At 31.4% G+C, this 22,694-nt stretch overlaps 1 protein-coding gene across 4 annotated transcripts in view; it reads right to left on the reverse strand.

The window, feature by feature from the left end:
- Positions 1-12,993, reverse strand: part of LOC127700475 (hepatocyte nuclear factor 4-gamma-like) — a 38,588-nt gene extending 25,595 nt beyond the window's left edge. For 2 of the 4 annotated variants that reach the window (XM_052203972.1, XM_052203971.1), the window contains exon 1: positions 12,767-12,991. In XM_052203972.1, coding sequence (XP_052059932.1) covers positions 12,767-12,800 — 34 coding nt within the window. In that variant the 5' untranslated portion in view covers positions 12,801-12,991. Of the gene's footprint in view, positions 1-4,947; positions 5,219-12,766 lie in introns of those variants that run through there. The other 2 variants (XM_052203973.1, XM_052203974.1) reach the window with 2 other exon arrangements.
- Positions 12,994-22,694: the final 9,701 nt, after the last annotated feature.

Consider the following 22,694-nt stretch of genomic DNA (forward strand, 5'->3'; position numbering starts at 1 on the left):
TTTGGCTTTTTAAAGTGTGTTAATGATGTTTTTGTCATGAATTATTATATCCTTTCTTTCCTTTAAAAACAAGTTTTAAGTTTGAGGTGTTATAACAATCTTTGATATGAATTTTCTTTACATTTCTGAGACAAAGAATAAGCAGGTCTTTCAAAATTATTTTCATTTTAATATGTGTACAACTGCAGGGTACTCATTTCAATTTCACATGTTTTTGTTGGACTGTTTCATATCAAATGGGTGAAAATGACAGTATTTTAAATAAAAAATAGAAAGATGTGGGTACACATCAGTCAGCAACCCAATGACACAAAGAAATAAACAGTCTTCAACAATAGACAAGTGTCTTTACAATATATCAAGCTATAAATTTCCTAAAGTCTAGAAAAAACAGATCTGAAATCAAAAAAAAATTCCTAAAGATACAAAACATTAACCTATGACTAAAAACCGTCGCTGACTAGGTTCTTTACTTGGGACAAGCACAAAAACATGTTTTTGGGTGAAACTTTTTATAAGCACTCAAGCCCAATTTCCTCTTGAAACTTTCAGTGGAATAACAATGAAAAACATACTTTAACAATAAAATTTAAGTTAAGGAGATGTGGTATGATTACAAAAGAGACAACTGTCAACCAAAGACAAAGGAAACAGATATATATCAGAGTATAATCAGCATGATAAATATCATATCAATAAAGTCTATAAAACTGGAACTTATTTGTAGATCTTACTTTGCTGAACAATTTTGCTCTTACAGTTTATCTCTATCTATTATAGTATTCAACATAAAATCCAAAAGCTGTAAAATTTCCTTAAAATTACCAATTCAGGGGCAGCAACCCAACAACGGGTTGTCTGATGAGTCTGAAAATTTCAGGGCAGATAGATCTTGACCTGCTGAACATTTTATCCCCTGTCAGATTTGCTCTAAATGCTTTAGTTTCAGAGATAAGCCAAAAACTGCATTTTACCCCTATGTTCTATTTTTAGCCATGGCGGCCATCTTGGTTGATTGGTGGGGTCATCGGATATATTTTTAAAACAAGATACCCTAAGGATGATTTAGGCCAAGTTTGGTTTAATTTGGCCCAGTAGTTTCAGAGGAGAAGATTTTTGTAAAAGTTAACGGAAGACGACGACGGACGACGGACACCAAGTGATGAGAAAAGCTCACTTGGCACTTTTGGGCCAGGTGAGCTAAAATGTAAAAATTTATTCAAAATTTTGCTTCAAACAATCATAAAAATGCTTCTGCCATCAATTCATTAATTTCTATGAACTGCCAAAGATTCATAAAATTCTATGAACTGCCAAAGATTCATAAAATTCTATGAACTGCCAAAGATTTATAAAATTCTATAAAGGTTTGACAAAGTAATGAATGTCTTACAAACACCAGAATGTTTTACATGTTAACTGCAAATAAAGGAAAGTGTTTTTTTACTCTGGCCTTTTGATCATTAAAAATTCGTAAGGGTTCCGCGGAACCCAGTGTCTCGCCTACTTTTGCTGTTAATCGCAGGCTCAACAAAAATGAGGAAAAAAATTAATAAAAATATTCCTTTCTATACCATCTTTTGATTGTAAGTAGCTTCTGTCCAAGTTTGGTAAAAATCCAGGATAGTTTATGAATCTAATAAATGTTTTAAAAACTTAAACTGCAGACTGTATGTAATGTTAACTGGAAGAAAAACTAAGTCCATTTATAAGTAAAATACGGGAAAAATTGAACAAAATTTTAACAAAATTTCCTTCTAGATACTAGCTTTTAATCATAGACAAGCTTCTGTCCAAGTCTGGTACAAATCCAGGATAGTTTAAGAAAGTTGCTAAAATTTTAAAAACTTTAACCACAGAGTGAATGTAATGTTAACTGGCAGAAAACCTAAGTCCATTTATAAGTAAAATACGGAAAAAATGGATTTTTTTTTTTACAAAATTTACTTCTGGATACTATCTTTTAATCATAAACAAGCTTCTTTCCAAGTTTGGTAGAAATCCAGGATAGTTTAAGAAAGTTATTAAAATTTCAAAAACTTTAACCACAGAGTGAATGTAATGTTTCTTGGCAGAAAAACTAAGTCCATTTATAAGTAAAATACAGAAAAAATGGAATTTTTTTTTTACAAAATTTACTTTTGAATATTATCTTATGATCATAAACAAGCTTCTGTCCAACTTTGGTAGAAATCCGGGATAGTTTAAGAAAGTTATTAAAATTTCAAAAACTTTAACCACAGAGTGAATATTTGTGGACGCCGCCGCCGACGACGGAATGTAGGATCGCTATGTCTCGCTTTTTCGACAAAAGTCGAAGGCTCGACAAAAAGCTTCTGTCCACTTACTTAAAATTTTATGAATGTTTGACAAAGTTATTGAAAAAACTTTAACCTGAGACTGTATCTAAATGTTTACTGTAAAAAAAATATAAAGCCCACTTATCAGTAAAATATGAAACAAAAAATCAAAATTTTACCCTGTAACTGTCTTTAGGTCATAAAAAACTTCTATGATCCAAATTTCATAAGACTGAACCTTAATATTGCAGCTGCCTCCAATGACTATGGAATGTATAATTGCTATGCCTTGCAATTGCAACATAAATGTTGCAGGCTCAACAACAAAAAATATAAAGCCTACTTATCAGTAAAATATGAAAAAAAAAATCAAAATTTTACTCTGTAACTGTCTTTTGGTCATTAAAAACTTCTATGATACAAATTTCATTAAAAATTCCATGAAGATTTGACAAAGTTATTGATGTAAAAAAAAACTTTAACCACAGACTGAACCTTAATATTGCAGCTGCCACCGACAATGCCTACAATGACAATGGAATGTATAATTGCTATGCCTTACTATTTAACATAAATGTTGCAGGCTCAAAAACAAAAAGAAGAATTGATACATCCAAAAAAAAATGCAAAAAAACATTAAAGAGGGTTCATTGAAAAAGTAATCAGAGACAAATACTGTTTCATTCTACTGATCCCTAAATGGGCAAAAATCCCTGTCCAGCATGAGCAAGGGGATATAAAAATTTTCACATTAGAAAATATTTCGGAACTGCAATGCATTTATATAACATATTCTTCACTTCAGTTTTCTAAATGTGTTTAAGAATATAATTTGTAGTTGCAATCTTCAAATTAGTATTCCCATTTAGGCACTGCCATAAATTACAACTTTGATTACTCATAAATTCCCTTTGCTCTGAATTTAGCCACAATATTTTAGATCCAAAGGGAAGAGCTGAAATCCAAAAAAATGTAATTACCAGAATCAATATCGGTGTTCAGCAAACACTTTATAATCATTCACCTTGTTATTAATAAGTCAGCCAAAAGGAAAGATTTGAAGGAACATTCCTAAACTTGTCAGCTTTATACATAAACATTAAAGTAAAAATTGCAGGATAATTACCTTTTTTTATCAAATTCTTACAGGTGAACAAATACTTCCACAATTAATCTTATGTCTAAACAGACTTCATTTTTTTTTTTAACTAGTAGATCTGCTAAACTTTGCTGCAAGCACCCATTTAATTTCCATTCTTTTCGTTTTTCCCTTAATAAATTAACATGATCCAGTGTTGCCATGTCTTATCTTTTTGTTAAATCTGATGATGCTGTGGTCTTTATAGGCAAAAGAAAAACAATCACATTGGCGTAAATAAATCCATGGATAGCTTCAATTTTTTAATCAAATATGTCTACGGATAAAAGTAAATTGTAATTCATCACAAATAATTTTACTCTACCCATAAATAAACAATGCTAAAATGTATATAATAAAGTGTTAAAAAAATCTTAGAAAAAACTTTTCAACAGATAGATTGCCCTTATTAAACTTGCCTTAATGTTAGAAGATGAACACTTAACTACCAATACATGTATATAATACTTGTAACAAATATCTAAATGTATTTACATGTTAACCCTTATTACTTATTTGAAATCCAGTGTTGTGACAGATAACTTCTTCATGTATTTAAAAGATAAAAAAAAAGTAAAAATTCACTAAAAACTTTTAGTCTGGCCTTTATTCATAAAAATACCAATATTCTGCAATCCACAGTAAAAGAACTAATTAAATTCTGATTCATTTTAGTCAATACAATAATTTGTAATATTAGTACAGGTTACTAAAGTTCCATAAATTCATGCTTCATTTTAACCAAAACTGGTATATACATTGCTCATACATGTATATCAAATAAAATAAAATTGAGAATGGAAATGGGGAATGTGTCAAAGAGACAACAACCCGACCAAAGACTTCAACACAGCGAGAAAATCCCGCACCCGGAGGCGGGCTTCAGCTGGCCTCTAAACAAAAATGTGTAATAGTTCAATGAAAATGGACGTCACACTAAACTCAGAAACATATAAATGAACTAAAAATAAAAAACATACAAGACTAACAAAGGCCAGAGGCTCCTGATTTGGGACAGGCACAAAAATGTGGCGGGGTTAAACATGTTTTGTGAGATATCAACCCTCCCCCTATACCTCTAGCCAATGTAGAATAAACAAACACACAGCAATACACACAGTAAAACTCAGTTTAAAAGAAGTCTGAGTCAAGTCCATTTATCAGTAAAATATGAAGAAGAGAAAAAAACAAATTTTACTCTGAAACTGTCTTTTGGTCATAAAAATCTTCTACCCAAATTTCATAAAATTCCATGAAGATTTGACAAAGTTATTGATGTAAAAAAAACTTTAACCACAGAACAAACCTTAATGTTGCAGCTGCCATCGACAATTCCTCCAATGCCGATGGAATGTATAATAGCTATGCCGCGCTATATATATGTGTAGTTTTAAAGTAAAGCAGCGAAATTTAATGAAAAATATTAAAAAAAAATATCTGAAGGTTACAAAGTTGTTTTGTTAAAACTTAAATACTTTTAAAAAAATGTGTATTGGTAATTAGATTTACCTTGTTTTTCTTGAAGCAGTAACATTTGCAGCTTGGATGTAACCTGGCAAAGATTAATCTCCCCTGTTTTGTAATTACAATATTGCAGGTATTGTTTAGCTCTTTTCTGATAGCTACTGTAAACAGTTGTGTTATAGTAGGAATTGTTTGTATAATTAAGCTGATTTCCTGCTAATTTGCTGCCAAATGTTTTCTGTCCAAGAGGTAACACATCGCCACACTTATAAAAACTGTAAGGTTCCTGAGGAACACTTGAACGAATAAATTCAGTCATAATTCATATTAGGAAAGGAAATAATATTGTTTTTCAACTTAAATACTGACAAAATGTTAAGTGTCTTGACAGTTCAAATCTACTTCCCTAACCAGCCAATCAAATTTAACATCAGGATATTTTTTTGCATAGTAACCAGTATTTTTATTCTAATTGGGAAGCTCATCTTTTTTCATAATCTGAATTTATCTAGAATTTATGTCACCAAAAATCAACAACATTTAATGAACTCTGGAGGGGCTTAAAGTTAAATTTTGTAATTCATACACTTATTTCAATTGTTATGAAAGACATTTGAATCATTGCTTTGTCAGAAAAGGGTAAAATTCATAATTTAGGTTGTCCTATTGCTGCAAGCATATACATATTTCTCCATGTGATTTAAAAATAAAACAAGAAAATTTGTGAATATATATAATATCCTATATATAATAACTAAAAACAAACATATTGTCTGAAGTTAATGATTAAATTCAGTCTAAAGGCTATATTAATACATCCCTTCCATTAATTTTATTAGACCAAAAGGTGGGCGACTTTTACACTGGTCAGTGGCAGTATATGGTCTTTGATTAAAGAACCTGGACATGGTGTTTTTGATTATAATATATGTAATTATTGTGACGTCTTTCAGGTGATCATTTAATTAATTAATGGCCTCAACTATTAATGATTATAATTACATGAACCTATTTTTGTTACATGGATGTGACCTAACACTTTTTTTTTATTCAATTACTTTTCATGATGAATTTTCTTATTGATTTTGTGATTAATTAATATTATATTAATGCATTAGAATATGACTACAGCAAATGCAGGGCCACTTCAAAGAAACACATAAGACTTTATTTGATATTTTTAAATTCATAATCACCAATTTTAAATACAATGACTTCAATAAATAAACACTTTGATTTTTTGTCCGGAAAGTAAATATTGAAAAATAGGCATATGTTTAAGGCATGGTTGTAGAAATTTCAACTGATGAAAACTAATCAGAAAACCATTTTAAAGATTTAGTTCTAAATTTTCTCACGACACTGGACAAGGACCTAGGAACATCTGTAGGAAGTATATATGGAATTTTGTCGTAGGAAGCAATCATCCGTGTACAATTGCAGGATAGACACAGAGATCTTAAAGAGGGTCAAAGTTCAGTCTTTATTGAAATGAAAGGAAGTCTGCCTCGTGCCTGGAAGAATCATAGTAATAAACCAGAAATAACGTATTCATATGAATATATATAGGTCAATTAATGAAAAAAGTATTAACAAAAATACCGAACTCCAAAGTAAATTCAAAAAGGGTAAGTCCATAAAAATTGACAAAATCAAACGTAAGACTTTATCAACCATCGGAACGAATGGAAAACAACTGTCATATTCCTGACTTGGTACAGGCATTTTGAAAGTCATAATATTTTGAACTTAAACAAGAACAAAATCACAACTTTTTTAAATTAATGAAGTCTTCAACCTGTAATTGATGTGGATTAATTATACAGAATATGATTCATTTTATTTCTATTTCAAAATCCAGTCAACATGACAAAAACTAAAATAAAAATTCTCCTAGACACTGCATAATAATAATACATGTCAACATGTCTATTTTTATGACTAAGTAAGTAACTGTCGGTGACCCTCTCCCATCTTTATAAATACTTTATTTTGCACATGACTGATTTATATTCTCTCCTTAATCTGAGAATTGAGATAAACTTTATTTTTATTATGAGAACCTCACTGGAGCTCCTGAACTGTAAAGCATAAAATTTATACCTCTATTAAAATAACATTATTGAGTATATATAAGTTGTATTTTCAAAGAACTGTTTAGTGTCTACTTTAAGTTAATTAACGATAATATAAACTAATTTCTATTTCCGGAGCACCTGATATCACCCCCAATTTTTGGTAGGGTTGGTGTTGCTCAGTCTTTCGTTTTCTATGTTGAGTTTTATGTACTGTTTGTCTTTTGATCGTTTTTCCTTATTTTCCATGACATTTTAAGTTAATTTTCGACTTATTAGTTTGATATCCCTTTGGTATTTATCGCCTTTCTTTTATACCTTGATGATTGTAGGAAAAAAGTACACAAATATTTATTGAGTCCTATTGATATCTGATCAATAATATTGCATATTCCAAAGTAAATAATAGTATTTTCAATTTAAATTTCTTGAGTTTTGTTCTAAGCAACAGTTGATAGAATAGAAATGTTTTAAATCATAAATAACCCATGAAAGGAATTAATCGATGATTTCTGCCATCTTCGCAAGTCTGCAGATCTTGTCCTGTTAACTATTTTGCTGTTTAAAGTTTTTGTTAATCTACTATATTTTGGCAAAAATTACAAAATTTGGGGGAAAAAATGTCATTTTGGTACAAAAACTTCTAATAGTAAAATGATGATTTTGGCCATGATGACAAGTTCGTTGATCTTGTCCTGCTGACCAATTTTGCTATTGAAGTCTATCTTTATCTATTACAGTTTTCAAAATAATGGACAACAAGAGGCTGTCGAGTGACAGCAAACCGGATTGTCCTGCAAAGGTGGAACCCTGAACAGTTAAACAAGTATGGACTCAACAGCTCTGAATTTGGAGTGTGATTAAAAATTCAAAATAGATTATTATCTAATTAATAATGAAAATGATATTTGCAAATCTGAACCCCAAACAGGATCATGTAAAAATTAAATTTTAAGTAAAATTAAACATTAACAACAAAAATAAAATACCACATAACAACTGTGACATCTACCTTCAGAACAAACATGACTTAAACAAAATAGTTATAAAGAAATTTTGATGTTATCATTACTGGTTAATGGAATAAGTTTGAGTTATTTCCCTTTGAAGAGAAATATGGTTTAACATAGTACTCCAATATTAGATATGATTTAATATAGTTCTCTAAAATTAGATATGATGTAACACAATGTATATCTATTTTCAAATTATAATCAAATATAATCAATAGTTCCAAATATTTTTTCTTTCATTTGTCACAAACTTATATAGATCTGCAGCTTATCTATCAAAGTCAACAAATTTTTCTACACAATGTATTGTAATGAAATATATCCTTTAATAAAAATAGATTATTATCTAATCAAAGTAGTTCACTTCATAAAAAAAAATATAAATATACAGTACTCAGAAAATTAGTTTATACAGAATAGCAAACAAAACTACCACAAAATTCTTCAAACAATTTATCAAAGAAAAAAAAAAAAATTAAAAATGTCATTTATAATAAATACAAATGTCTTTTAAAAATCTTTTAAAAAATGAGTTATTTTCCTTTGTACAGAAATAGATTAATTCATCAAAAATTGAATTCTTGGGAAAGGGCTATAACTGAACAACGAGTAAGGCTAAAATTGTGAAAACTGAACTTGACCTTTATTTAGTCACAGGAAACAACATATCTAAATTTGAAAAAAAATCTTCAAAGCGTTTTCATGTAAATGAACGGACACTGTTTGGCAGGAGCCCGCCCCACGTTCATCCCCAAATCAATAACCGATTTTTACTTCGAAATTCCGGTTAAAAATGCAAAATTTGATAAAAAGGTCATCAATTATTGGCAATAACTCCTACATAGTTTAAGCAGTCATCAAACAGTTCTGGTACATGAACACTGACAATAGGAAGATCTCAAACCTTAACATTTCTGCCCTGTAAGATTTTCTCCATTTATAGTAGTTTTCAAGATATTAAACTAAACTTGTATTTTATCTGACAAGGTTCCTGAAATCGACAGGCACATAAACATGTGCCAGAGTTGAACTATTTTTACAAAAAATCTCAATGTTCCCCCTTTTTGTGTAATCAATGGATTAACAAAAGTTAACAAAAAATCAGTACAGGAAAATCTCTACAATAACTGTATTATTAAATAGATAACAAACAAGAATATGTGTACATCGGACTCCATGCATGCTCACACTATGAAATTTCCATATTAAGTTAACTGTAAAATCTGGATCAAAACCTAATTTGGCATATATTTTTTAAAAGTTCACGTCCTTATCAACATGTGTACTAATTTGTTCAAGATGATGTGTACATGGTTCACTACATAAACCAAAGTTTACCTGATATAAAACAGACAAACAGATTAGGAAAGACCTGAAAACATAATGCCCCAACTAATGTCAGGAGAGGGATAAAAGCAAGTACATGTGTACTTTAAGTACCAACACAACAATAATAAATATAGATTCTACCACTTCATCTAGCGTAATATCATATTTCTCCACTCAAGAAACTTTAATTTTCATATTAAAAACGTGAGGCTTGCCAAGCTTCTTAAAAATAAAAAATTTAACTGTTGCAAACGGAGAAATATTGAATTGCACAAGTTTCGATGGTTGAATCTGTTTCTCTTATAATTGAATTTTTACCAATGAAAAGCTGAGGTCAAATAACTAAATATTGATTATAAAAAAAATTTATCACCTGGTAATACATATAAATCTTCTCAAATTCACATTCATTTATACAATATTTTATGAAAGCTTGGTAAGAAACAATTTGTTCTAACTACATGTATTCAAGCATACATGTTTTTCTTTATGTATTGTAAGTCAGGGATGGCTCCTAAAATTTGAACAAGGCTACTAATTTTTTCCACATTTTTGCTTGATGCCACAAAAATTATTGGCTGGGCTATAACTTGAAAATTTTAATTTCCATGATCAGAGTAATGAAAGTTAAGAATAAACTCAACAGCAGGAAAAATACCAAACAAATATTTGCAGAGGAGGTTTTAATAAATAATTGTAGAAAATCAATTAAAGTCTATTTTCAGATATTGTGTGATACCAATATGACCATGATGGCTTGCTTTCATTCTAAAAATAGCAGTTGAAAACTACAAAAGATGTCAACCTTTTCTTGCAATTTTTACCCAGACTGTATGTAATGACTGCTACATGTATTTGAAACAATTCTTCACAAAGTAGGACACAGTAGGTAAAAAATCCTGATAACTTTCATGAATTTATTGTTTTGTTTGGTTGCTGTCTCACTGACATACACCCAACAGTTTCTTTTATTCATTTCCACTATTTGAAATAGTAACCAAATGTTAAAAATACTCTAGGTTTAAATATGATTGAAATACAGGTCCTGTGTACAGGCTTTGTATGTTTTGAAGATCTTTGACATATCCTCATGTTTTGAGGATTAAACTAGAAGTACTACCAGCTAAGCTCACAAAATGATACACCAGTTCCACACAAGGTTGGCAAAAAAGAATGTAGGATAATAAGTCAGAGGACAAAAATTCACAGATGAAAAGTCATGGACAATAAGTCACATTTCAGTTTTGATATTGAATCCAATAAGAAAACACAAATATTTTTGTATTTTCTTGAACTATTATATATAAAGCAACTTTGTAAACAAAATTGATTAGAAAAAAAAATCATTAATGATCAAAAAATTGTTAAGAAAACAGTTTGTTGAAGTGGCTTGGTACTTAACTGCTTTCATGGTGCCAAAAAATATATCCTTTGAATGATAAAAATTTGATAAATCTTCATTTATCAAGGCTTATGAACAATTTCCTAAACTGTAAATTGAATACATGTAATAAAAAGAAATTATTCGAAGATCTTCTCTTATATATTCAAACAATTATAAACCATGTATATGTGACTTTTTGTCTTATTAAATTTGTGACTTTCTGTCCTGTGACTTTTTGACCGCTTACCATATGTGCAACAGTAAATTCGGTCTGATAGTAAAAACATTAGTAAATTATGTAACCAGGAAATTTTTTATACTCAGATACCAGCAATTCGTGTTCACAGGGACACATTTTACCAGGACTAATTTATCTCTTACTCAGACCAGGGATAGAGTCGATTACTTTAAAAAGTACACCTAAATTAAAATGTAATCAATTGCATTATATTACTTTTCTTTAAAGTAATTATGATTACATTAGATAAGATGTGATTACGTGGCATAATGGTATATAAAAAAAAATTTAAAACATTTTATCCTCATATAAAACAGCTATTTGAGTTAAAAATTTGTGTTTTTTTAAAATATCTGTTATATATACATGTTATTAAGACCTTAGACCAGGAGCAGTGTAACATATGTATTGTTTAACAGCATTATGGAAGTACAATGATACTTCCATGATAGCATAGTCAAGTGTCCTTTCTCTTTAAATGAAATAACAGATCATACATGTAACATTGTTTTAATTCATATACTAACCCTTTTGCTGCCGGAGGGACACATGTGTCCAAACCAGCTGTGCTGGAGGGACACATATGTCCATGTTTTAATTTATGCAAGCTTCTCATCATTGCTGTACCTCTTTGGATAAGATGTGATAACATGACATAATGGTATATAAAAAAAAAATTAAAACATTTTATCCTCATATAAAACAGCTATTTGAGTTAAAAAATTTTGTTTTTTTAAAATATCTTTTATATATATATGTTATTAAGACCTTAGACCAGGAGCAGTGTAACATATGTATTGTTGAACAGCATTATGGAAGTACAATGATACTTCCATGATAGCATAGTCAAGTGTCCTTTCTCTTTAAAAGAAATAACAGATCATAACATTGTTTCAATTAATATTTTAACCCTCTTGCTGCCGGAGGGACACATGTGTCCAAACCGGCTGTGACGGAGGGACACATATGTCCATGTTTTTAATTTATGCAAGCTTCTCATCATTGCTGTACCTCTTTCAAATAAAAGACAAAAGATTAAACAGTGTAATATTTTTCTACAATGGCTCCCAAATGTAACGGTCATTAGGGCATGACATCATATATCGAATGACATCATTGTTGAGCATGGGACGTCACAAACGTCGAGCCGTCGTATTTTCTGGCACACGAAATGCAACCTTGAAAAATAACTGGCAGCAAGAGGGTTAAACCAACTTGCAAATTTTCTATTAACAAAATGAAATGAAATTATAATCAGAAATTGTATGATTACTGATTACATTACTGATTATGATTACCCTATGGCTGTCAGTCTCAAACACCTCAAGGTTTTCATATGCATACTTCAGTTCAAATACAACAAAACTTTAGGATACTAGAAGAAAACATACCACATGCTTCAAAATGACAGGGGGTTATAGTAATGGACTGGTCACCTGGATACATACAAATGCCATGGCAAACTGCCAATGAACAACAAAACGGAAAGGATACTTTGAATCCAAACCCAATATTCATTTACAACTCCCCTTGCCATAAACCCTGGGACTACATTCGGAACTTTTTTTCCTCTGCCATTTTCACTGATCACACAGAAAAACCTGTCAACAATTTTGTTGCATATTTCAGGATACGTTCTAGTTTATTTCCAATATATCATATGTAACAAAGTAGTCTAAAAGTTAAGTATATTCATCAAAAAAGCATTGAATTGTTCATTGGGAACATTGGTTCTTGCATAAGACAGTCTGATAAAAATAATATTTTGGGGTTAAACGACGATGCGGACGTGTTGACCGATTTATTTCAACACTTAGATTCTTACCAACATCATCACAGTTTGATGAACTGTCACTCATATTATTAGATAACAATTATGGCAGGGGTTTCCCAGGAAATCCCATAGGTCAAACTCCAAAGCCAGGCTAGTTTGTTTGGTTATCCGCTATACCATCACGTGCTACGTGGTCATGTGACTGTTATCTTAAGTTCCGGCGTTCCATATTGTGAACTTTACCATGACCACGTGTAAACATAAATCAAAAATCAAAAGTGTGGACACATAATTATGCCGTCATATATTATAAGATCATATAAAAACTTAATGTATATATTCATAACTTCGCTAGTGGAGTTCCAAAGTTATCAGAAGATACAGAAGACACTTCTCAGTTTTAGAACGTTTTATTATGGAACGAAAATAATTGTTATAACAAAAATACCATGTAATAAAATATAGCAGTATATACAATCATACAAGTATACTGAATGACGAGAACTCAATGAATTTCCAATTGAAATAAATTATACAAATTATGAACCTTTTCTCTTTTTCTTATTCTAACAAACTTGAAACTGTCTGATTGAATTATATCGCTTACTAATTTAACAAACTATCAATTATGAAATAATAATGTCTTGAAAATATAATTACACGTAAAACTAGTTTCTTCACGAAACAGTTTAAGCACAAAGCATAAAATAGAAATAAGATTTATTTATGCTTTATTTATAATTATATTTTAAACTAAATTCTACACGAGACAAACTAGATATGATTTTATTTTGATTTCAAATTTATAAAGTTTATAAAAGCGGTATTTAGAAATAATATTTCGCTATTAGCGGTCAGTTTGATTCAATATTCATTCATTTTTCATTCAATATCGTCAAAATAAGCTAAAAGCATCGCTGATGTATTATTGGCTTGCACGTCGATAATTCAATCTTATTTGAATCCGTATTCAGTATACAACCTTTAATTTGGACCTTAGAGGAGACGGGTTGCTCATGTGATCAGTACGATTGTACACGTCTGTCTGTCTATTTATATTTATACTTATATCTATTTTTATATTGGGTTATATGACCATTGGTACGTGGTCAAGGGTATAGCACGCACATTAGATTAATATATTCGTTCTGTATTCCCTGATATCTATTTACCAATCGTTTGGGGAAAAAAAATTTATTGTACTTTTGTCGACTTTTCTAAGGCTTTCGACACTATATCGCGCTCTGCATTGTGGGTCAAATATATACATATATACACAGAGATTGGCAATTTCAACAGTGATCAGCGAAATCCAAGTTCAGTCACGCGGCCTCGCGTGACTTTAACGAGAAGAGATTATCGCCATTTTGAAACAACTAACAGAGAATATATATATGGCCCATAAGGTATCGCCCCCTGGTGTCAGCTGCCTTTAGGAAACCATCATGCTTTCCTATTTGCTGCTGACACAGGATGATTCATGGACATGCTTAATTTCTACTTTCTTTTTGGCTAATTATTATATATTTAATTGATCCAACTTTTTGTGTACTATACATATGTGGATATCTATTTTTCTTTTTTTTTCTTTTCGGGCTGCTTGTTTGTTATCTATATCAACCACACTTGCAATAAAATGCATTAGTATTAATAAAAAAACACATACTATAGATTCTTTATCTACGTATTCTTTAAGAACTTAAATAGTTCTCGTTTAACTTTTTTTTTTTTTATCTCATTGTTTGTATTGTATTATGAAAAATTATTGATGTTGTAATGTTTATGCCCTTTGGGGCCCATAATTGGAAATAAAAATATCTTATATGTCTTTGTAACTCGAATAATTCAAGCCCTTTCCGTGTCCGATTTTCTCCCACACGAGCCTTCGTAGATCAGCGGAATATAACGACTGAATTATTCGGGTTAATGTCTCTGGGTCAAATTACAAAGATAAAAAATCACAGGTAAAACATTTAAAGTCATCCATAATCTCTATGGCGATGTCAAATCGTGTATTAAAGACGGAGACGAACGTTTGTCATTCTTTAATTGCGATATAGGAGTTCGACAAGGAGAAAACTTTTCTCCCTTTCTATTTGCACTGTACTTATATGATCTTGAAGACTTCTTTTTAGAAAACGATGGTCCCCACTTGCAAAGCCTTGAGACCAAATGTCATGAACATTAATTTTGTCCATCTATCTAAAATTATTTCTTTTGTTGTATGCAGATGATACTATTATTTTTATCAGAAACACCCGAATCAATGCAAGAAGCTCTATTAGCATTCGAAAAGTACTGCATACAATGGAAATTAAAAATAAATCTTTCGAAAACGAAGGTTGTTACCTTTTGCAAGAGGAAAACCAGAACACAACTAGTTTTCCAACTTTTTGGTGAAGATTTGGAAAACCAAGATTCCCATTCATATCTTGGTGTCACTTTTAACTATAATGCTTCATTTGTAAAGGCGGAACAGCATGCAGCTAACCATGCGACTAAGGCGCTATTTGGCCTTTACAGTAAATTGCAAAATATCTCTTTACCAATAGAATTACAACTAAGAATTTTTGATACCCTAGTATTGTCAATTCTTATCTACGAATGTGAGGTGTGGGGCTTTGAAAACACCCACATGTTAGAAAAGATACACTTTAAGTTATGTAAGTTTTGTAGAAATATCCTAGGTGTTTTATGGTGAGCTTGGTCGATGTCCGATCGATATCATAATTAAACTTAGAATAGTTAATTTTTGGAACCGAATTATTTGCAATAATCATAAACTTTCTTCCATTTTGTACTCTACAAAGTTCAAATTGAACGAATCCGGATTGCATAAGTTTAAATGGATTGAACAAGTTAAATCCATATTTGATAATACTGGATTTAGCTTTATATGGAATCTTCAATCGAAGATAGATCCAATTCAGATAAAAAACAAATATTAAGCAAAGATTAACAGATGAATTCATCCAACAATGCGGCACAGTCAACCAAAACGCATCGAGGGGGAATATTGTGGTCTTTTCGAAATCGACTTTCGCTTCGAAAAATAGTTAGTAAGAGTCTCATTTGGAATTCCATGAGATGAAAGACAGTGCATGTCATATCTGCAATTGGAAATAAATTTCACTCATGATCCATTTGAGTACCAGTCTGTTATTGTTGAAAATATAAGAAATAAGCATATTTCAGAATATTACCACAGGTATCCATGTGTCGAAAAATGAAAGAGCTGCTTTCATTTTGCAACAATGAATATCTTATCACTTATCATATTAGTTAAAATATTGTAATTATACTCTAAATTATATGATTATGTTAACATTGGTCTGTAGCAACCATAACATGATTATGTATTTTGCCTCTTGTTACACATGTATATGTGTCTGAGTGTTTCAAAATAAAGTATATTGTTATCGTTGTTGGTAGTCTCCGGACGTCATCTCTATGAGGGGGTGGACAGGGGGTACCCTTCTCCCACCTCCCGCCACTATCTCCCACCTCCCACTTGTCTCCCATCTCCCCCCCCCCCCACCTCCCACCTCCCTCAAAAGCTGTCTACCCCCTCCTCTATAGATAATTGGGTGGTGTATCGCTAAAATACTCACGAATTGTTGATATGTATTACGAGTCCATGGGTTGAATGAAATCGGACAACATGAATTTGATAGCTAATGCAAACTTTCAGCAAAAGCAAAGCAGTTGAAAATGAGAATAAGCAAACAAAATAGTAAGCAACAAAATAAGCATTGATAGCAAAGTATATTGAAACCCATGAATATAAATAGACAGACAGGCATGCACAATCAAGATTTATTTTCTCATACTAAATAATCTTATTTTTTTATATACCTATACGGGGTTATTTTCTTACAAAACGATAGGTTTTTCTTTTGAAGTATCAACCCGGACGATACCTAGTTTCAATGAATTTGCTTCAAGGCATAGAATAATGACTTGTGTAAAGTCATTGTTTTCCCCTGATTAAAATGCAAACTATAATTTACTTAAACATTCAATTCATTTGATAGTTATCGTGTGTTTTGCGGTTTCAGGGGTGTCAGGATTGCCAAGAAAAAGACTTTCCTACGGTCAGTCTTTCATTTGATCTATACTGACACCCCTCAATGTATTATACACCAAGAAACACCTTAAAATATGCATTATCTATAACGTTATTAATTTTTTTTTATTCTATATTCCAATTGACATGTAGAGCATGAACCAAGTATTCATTGTGTTGTATGTCACCATTTTTTATAGACAGATTAGAATAAGCAATGTTGCTTGTTTCTGTATCATATTGTTTAGAATAATGTATTATATTATAAAGTATGATTTGATTTATCGATTAATATATTGTTTAAACCAAAACCTAACTCAATGCACACACTACAATTAGATGCGAAGGTTAAAGCAATATAACAAATTGTAATACAATGTTGTACATTGATTCAAAGAATTGGATCTATTTTTGTAGGGGCGGATATGGGGCGGAGTGTGTGTCACAATTCAATATTTATGCAATTACATAAATATATTTGTTATATGCGTTATCAATTATGCATATGCGTAATTCTATTTATACAATCGCGTTATTAATTATGCATATGCGTAATTGTATTGTGCAATTGCGTAAATAATTCTGCGAAATTAATAAAGATAAACCAATCACGTTGCTTCTTTCATTTAATAGAAATGTAACAAGTTATCGTTAAACAAATTTCCGACAATGCAGAATTATATTTTTTATTTTCTTCCTAGCTTGTTCTAGCGTTTTATATATTGATTTTGTTTTATTTCATAAATGTTGCTTGCGTTGATGCCCCTTTCAAAAGATTCGAAAGATTAATAACGCGATTGCATAAATATAATTACGAATATCATAATTATAACGCTAACGCGATTGCATAAATATAATTACGAATATGCATAATTATAACGCTAATGCATAAATACAATTACGCCTATGCAGAATTAATTACGCGATTGCATAAATACAATTATGCATACGCAGAATTAATAACGCATACGCGTAAATATAGATTCTACCACTGCATCGGGTGTGATACGATATTTATCCACTCGAGACAGTTAAATTTTCAAATTTAAAACGCGAGGCTCGCCGAGCGTTTTAAATATTTAAAATTTAACTGTCGAGAGTGGATAAATATCGTATTACACGAGATTTGGTGGTGGAATCTGTTTCTCTAATGATTTTCAAACATTACGCAGGCAAATTTATTCCTTCTTTTCGAATGATCTGCAAAAAGATGTGTTCTTTCCATGTGACGTCATCAGGCATGGTCGCCTTTTTTCATGCCGTCACAATAGGAAATTCAGAGGAAAGCAAGAAAATTCGACGTCATAATCGGATTTTAACCAATAAAGAACTGAGATCAAACGAACCACACGTTGATTAAATTTTTTTTATACAACGGGTGCAGAAAGGGATAAATTGACGAAGAATTAGAGAAATATATTTATGTTATTGCATACATATTGAATTGTGACACACATTCCGCGCCATAGGCGGATGAAGGCGTGTAGATTTTTTTTATTATTATTATGTAATTTTCAAGCGCGAAAACAAGCAATTTTTACATTAGACCCAAGAGGAACAAATGTATATTTATTGATTGATTTTCGGTGTCTAAACACCATTTTCAGCATTATGGCTATTTCCTGGCAGCCAGTTTTTATTGCTGGATGAAGCCGGAGAGTACCATCATACCATCAACCTTCGGCATTAAACTGGCATTCAGTTTGGTTAAGATTAGATTTGAATGCCACGTGCGGGATTCGAACTCACAATTTCAGTGTTGACAGGCTAGTGAGACAGTAGTAGAACAACTTGGACCACTCGGCCACCGAGGTCCCTTAAATGTATGTTGAATATTAAATTGTACTTTGCAAACATTCTGAATTGTTCATCATATTATGTTTGCCATAAAATGTTACGCGCCTCATGTAATTACAAACGTCAACATTGACTATTATCAATCAATTTGAATATAAATGCCACGTTAATTTGAAGAAGAATAAATAGTTATAATAGAAAGACTTTTTTGAAGAAGCACGATTCTACTGTCATCCAGCTCAGTGAAAATAAACAAAAAGTATACATGATATCGCAATTTCAAAAATATTTCATTTTTTCTTACTTTTAAAATAAATTTGATAAGAATCAGTTAAAACTTAATTGGCCTATCTTGAATGATCAGAAAATGCTAGTAAGCTAAGAGTGGGAAATTAAACTCGAACAAGAAACACAAACACCGGCACATAGAATAGCGCACAATTTTTGTTATTGAAAACTAAGGACACAAGTAACACGTATAGTCCGTAAAAACTGGTTGGAAATCATGTGTTTGGAAGGGTAAATAATTTGTGCTTCTTGCGCGTTTATATACATAATAGCATTTTAAAATTGTTACGTTTGCCTGCCCAAAAAAAGTAAATAAATAAACGGAAAAAGAAAGGACTATGGCTTCACAAACAAATAGATTTCCTCTGCACCTGAAACGATACTAAATATAATAACACCAACAAAAGATTAAATCCGTTGGATGTGTACTGATTGATCTTTTAGTTTGGTTGAACATTATTTCTTTAATGTAATTCACTTTAAACTAGCTTTCAGTAACTACAAGTAATCTTATTTCGGTGCTTTGTTTCTATTGTTTATATGTTAGTTGTTTTTGTGCCTCGAACCGATCTTTTGAGTTAAGCCAATTGCTACTGATATTTACAGTTTGTTTTTATATTGTGCTGTTACACCACTGTCTCAGGCTAGGGGATGTTGAGCGCTCACTAACATGTCTAACCCTACCACATTATTTAGAATGATACTATGTGTCTATCCCAAGTTAAGAGTCTGTAGTTCAGTGGTTGTCGTTGGTTTATGTCTGTCGTTTTTGTTTTTCGTTTTTTTCGTTTGAATTGTTTCACATTTATCAAGTCGGAACCTTTTATAGTCGACAATACGGATGGGGTTTTCTTATTGTTGAAGGTCGTACGGTTGCCTATATTTGCTTAGATCCGCGTTATTTAAACTCTGGTGGATAGTTGTCTCATTGGCAATCATAACACATCTCCTTATATTTATATTAATATGCCAAAATATTGTTATCTGACCAAAGCTCCGAAAAAAAAATCTACCTTTAATGGTCCAATCTTTACTTATATTCACAGAACCACAGCCCTATGTGTAAACCTACAGTTATCAGCTTTATTGCTAGAGAGATCACTTAATTATAAACGCCAGAAAATAATCCAAAACTGTAATTTTGGCAGGTTTTGGGATATTTTAGGTATCTATACTAAAAACATACAAGAAAGATATTGTTAACCAAAATGAAAACTATGTTTGAATTATCTTTTGGAAACACACTAATTCATTTTGGTTAGCGAAGTTCTTTGATGCAAAATTTGAAAAAAAAAGATGTAAAATTTTGTATCAAAATGCCTTCAACAGAAACATTGAGCGCTATATAACATGCTGATTTTATGGTAATATGTAAAATTACCTACCTCTTCATGAACATTCAAAATATTCACCCTTGCAGATTACCAATTGAAAATGCAAGCTTATGTAGAAAAGGCTCTATAGTTTCGATTTTGTTGAATATCCCTTTTGTATCTTTCGCCTCTCTTCTATACTTGCATTACGTTATAGTAAGCCATTATCACGATATCTACCAGAAAATCATATATCTGTTCACTTATAATCAAATCTTTCAGTATTTATTTCTAATATTTCAAACATTAATACTTGTTTGCGCATATGTCTTGGCTGAGGATAGAACCATTTGCAGATTCAAATTACGTTTTGCATAAAAATATTGATTTAAGAATATCCCTTAAAAGAAGTTATTTCAACAGAGATTAAATTTGCTTCTGACAGAGATCAGCCATATTATTATTTCGGCGTTTTGTGAAAGTTTGAATAATACATAAAAAGGATAAAGGGAATTATCGAAAATTATGGACAGTACAACAGACAACGCCAACCACCATTATCTGAATTCTACGAATATTTTCTCTTCACGGTTGTTAAGGTTTCAATATATTTCTTTTCTCTACTAGATGAAAAAAAGTAATTTCAACGGACCAATACCACCAGTGCACTTTGAACATGAGATCAACGGTTTACATTGAACAAGTTTACACGTGTATTCGTTTGATTGTGACCTATTCCCGATTGTGACATTTTGACTGAGTAAGGACTCGCATGGCGGATGTGGAAACACTTTCCCTGTCGACGCACCCAATCTCTAGCTTTTTGGAGTTCCTTCGGTTTTTCTTTGCTTCGTTACCTTGATTAGTATCTTTTTACTCAATTTTTGCGATTTGAGAACATCGGTTAACTATTGTTGTTAGAATCTAAAAGGTCTCTTCGACTATTTTTCATTAATCTGTCATCGTCTTTTACATGAAAACAACCAGCTAGGATACATTGTCCAGCAACTACGCTGCTAATTAAACCGCTCTTTAGATTTTTTTTAATCTAAAGTTATCAATTTCTTCTTATATTTTGGTGTATTTTTAGGGATTTAGCCGTCACTTTTAGTGAACAGTATGTGACGAAAAACTCACTTAAGATGCCAGGCTTATAATTTAGTTCACAAACAAAATACATATTGGTAGCTTTCGATTCACAAAGTTTGAGAGGCCAAACTAATTTCAAACATGAAGCGCACAGAAAACAACCCAAAATTCAAAAAGGTTGTGCCAATAAACTCATCATAGATACCAGGATTAAAATTTTGTACGCCAGACGCGCGTTTCGTCCACAAAAGACTCACCAGTGACGCTCGAATCAAAAAAGTTAAAAAGGCCAAATAAAGTACGAAGATAAAGAGCATTGAGGACCCAAAATTCCGAAAAAGTTCTGCCGAATACAGCTAAGGTAATCTATTTCTGGGGTAGAAAATCCTGAGTATTTCGAAAAATTCTAATTTTTGTAAAGAGTTAATTTATAATTATGACCATATCAATGATAATTAATGTCAACATAGAAGTTCAACGTAGGGGAGAAAAACTCCAGCAGTGGCATCGACCCAGTGCCAAATTTGGCTAAGTTCATCTATGCTGGGTATGAAAAAACATAAGTAAATGTAATATTTTACGAACTAGAGTAAATGACCAACATCGATGATAATTCATGTAAGTATTGGAGTTCTGAATACAGGTAGGAGCATCGACCCAGTGATTTTAAAAAGTCACAAAAGATGCCAGGCTTATTATCTAGTACGCCACCAAAATATCATCCGATGGTGCTTTAATGAAAACAATTGGAAGGCCAAATCAACTACGAAGATAAAAAGTGCCCTTTTCCAGATAAAATGTTGACAATTAAAGTTTCAACGTTAGTTGTATCCGAAATACGAGACCCGTATAATAAATTTTGTAGAGTACTCCTCCTGGATAATTAAGTGAGCTCGTACTCTTTTCTCATAAAAAACACCGGAAAATCACTTGGGTATCAAATTGTGTATGATATGCATGTTAACAAGTTGGACTGGATTTAAATTAAGACAAACAGAGGAAATCAGCCCTTACTTTTTATGACCACAAATACCCCAAAAATGCTAATTCAGAAAAGAACAAATGGTCATTGTTAAAACATTGAAGAAACACAACCACGGTGTAGAACAGCAGAAAACAGAATTCAGTAATTATGAATCAGAGTTTGAAAAAAAACACCATCTGATGACATTTCTGAAAGACCCCCAAAGATTCAAAGATTATACATACAGAACTGTAAGGTGAAACAATGTTTTGGCGTCAAAAGCAAAAATGTATTGTACTTAAAATATGCCAGTCTAAATTAACTTTACATATCAAATCATAGCATTATATTACATCTGCAAATGTCTAAATACATTTCAAAGTTTTAAAAAAAAATCTTCTGGGTAAACTGAAGACTGTTTTGCTGAACGCATTATGAATGAAGCTTCGTAGGAATAAAAAA

The sequence above is a fragment of the Mytilus californianus genome, unplaced genomic scaffold, assembly GCF_021869535.1.
Source record: "Mytilus californianus isolate M0D057914Y unplaced genomic scaffold, xbMytCali1.0.p SCAF_5, whole genome shotgun sequence".
Taxonomy (NCBI): Eukaryota; Metazoa; Mollusca; class Bivalvia; order Mytilida; family Mytilidae; genus Mytilus; species Mytilus californianus.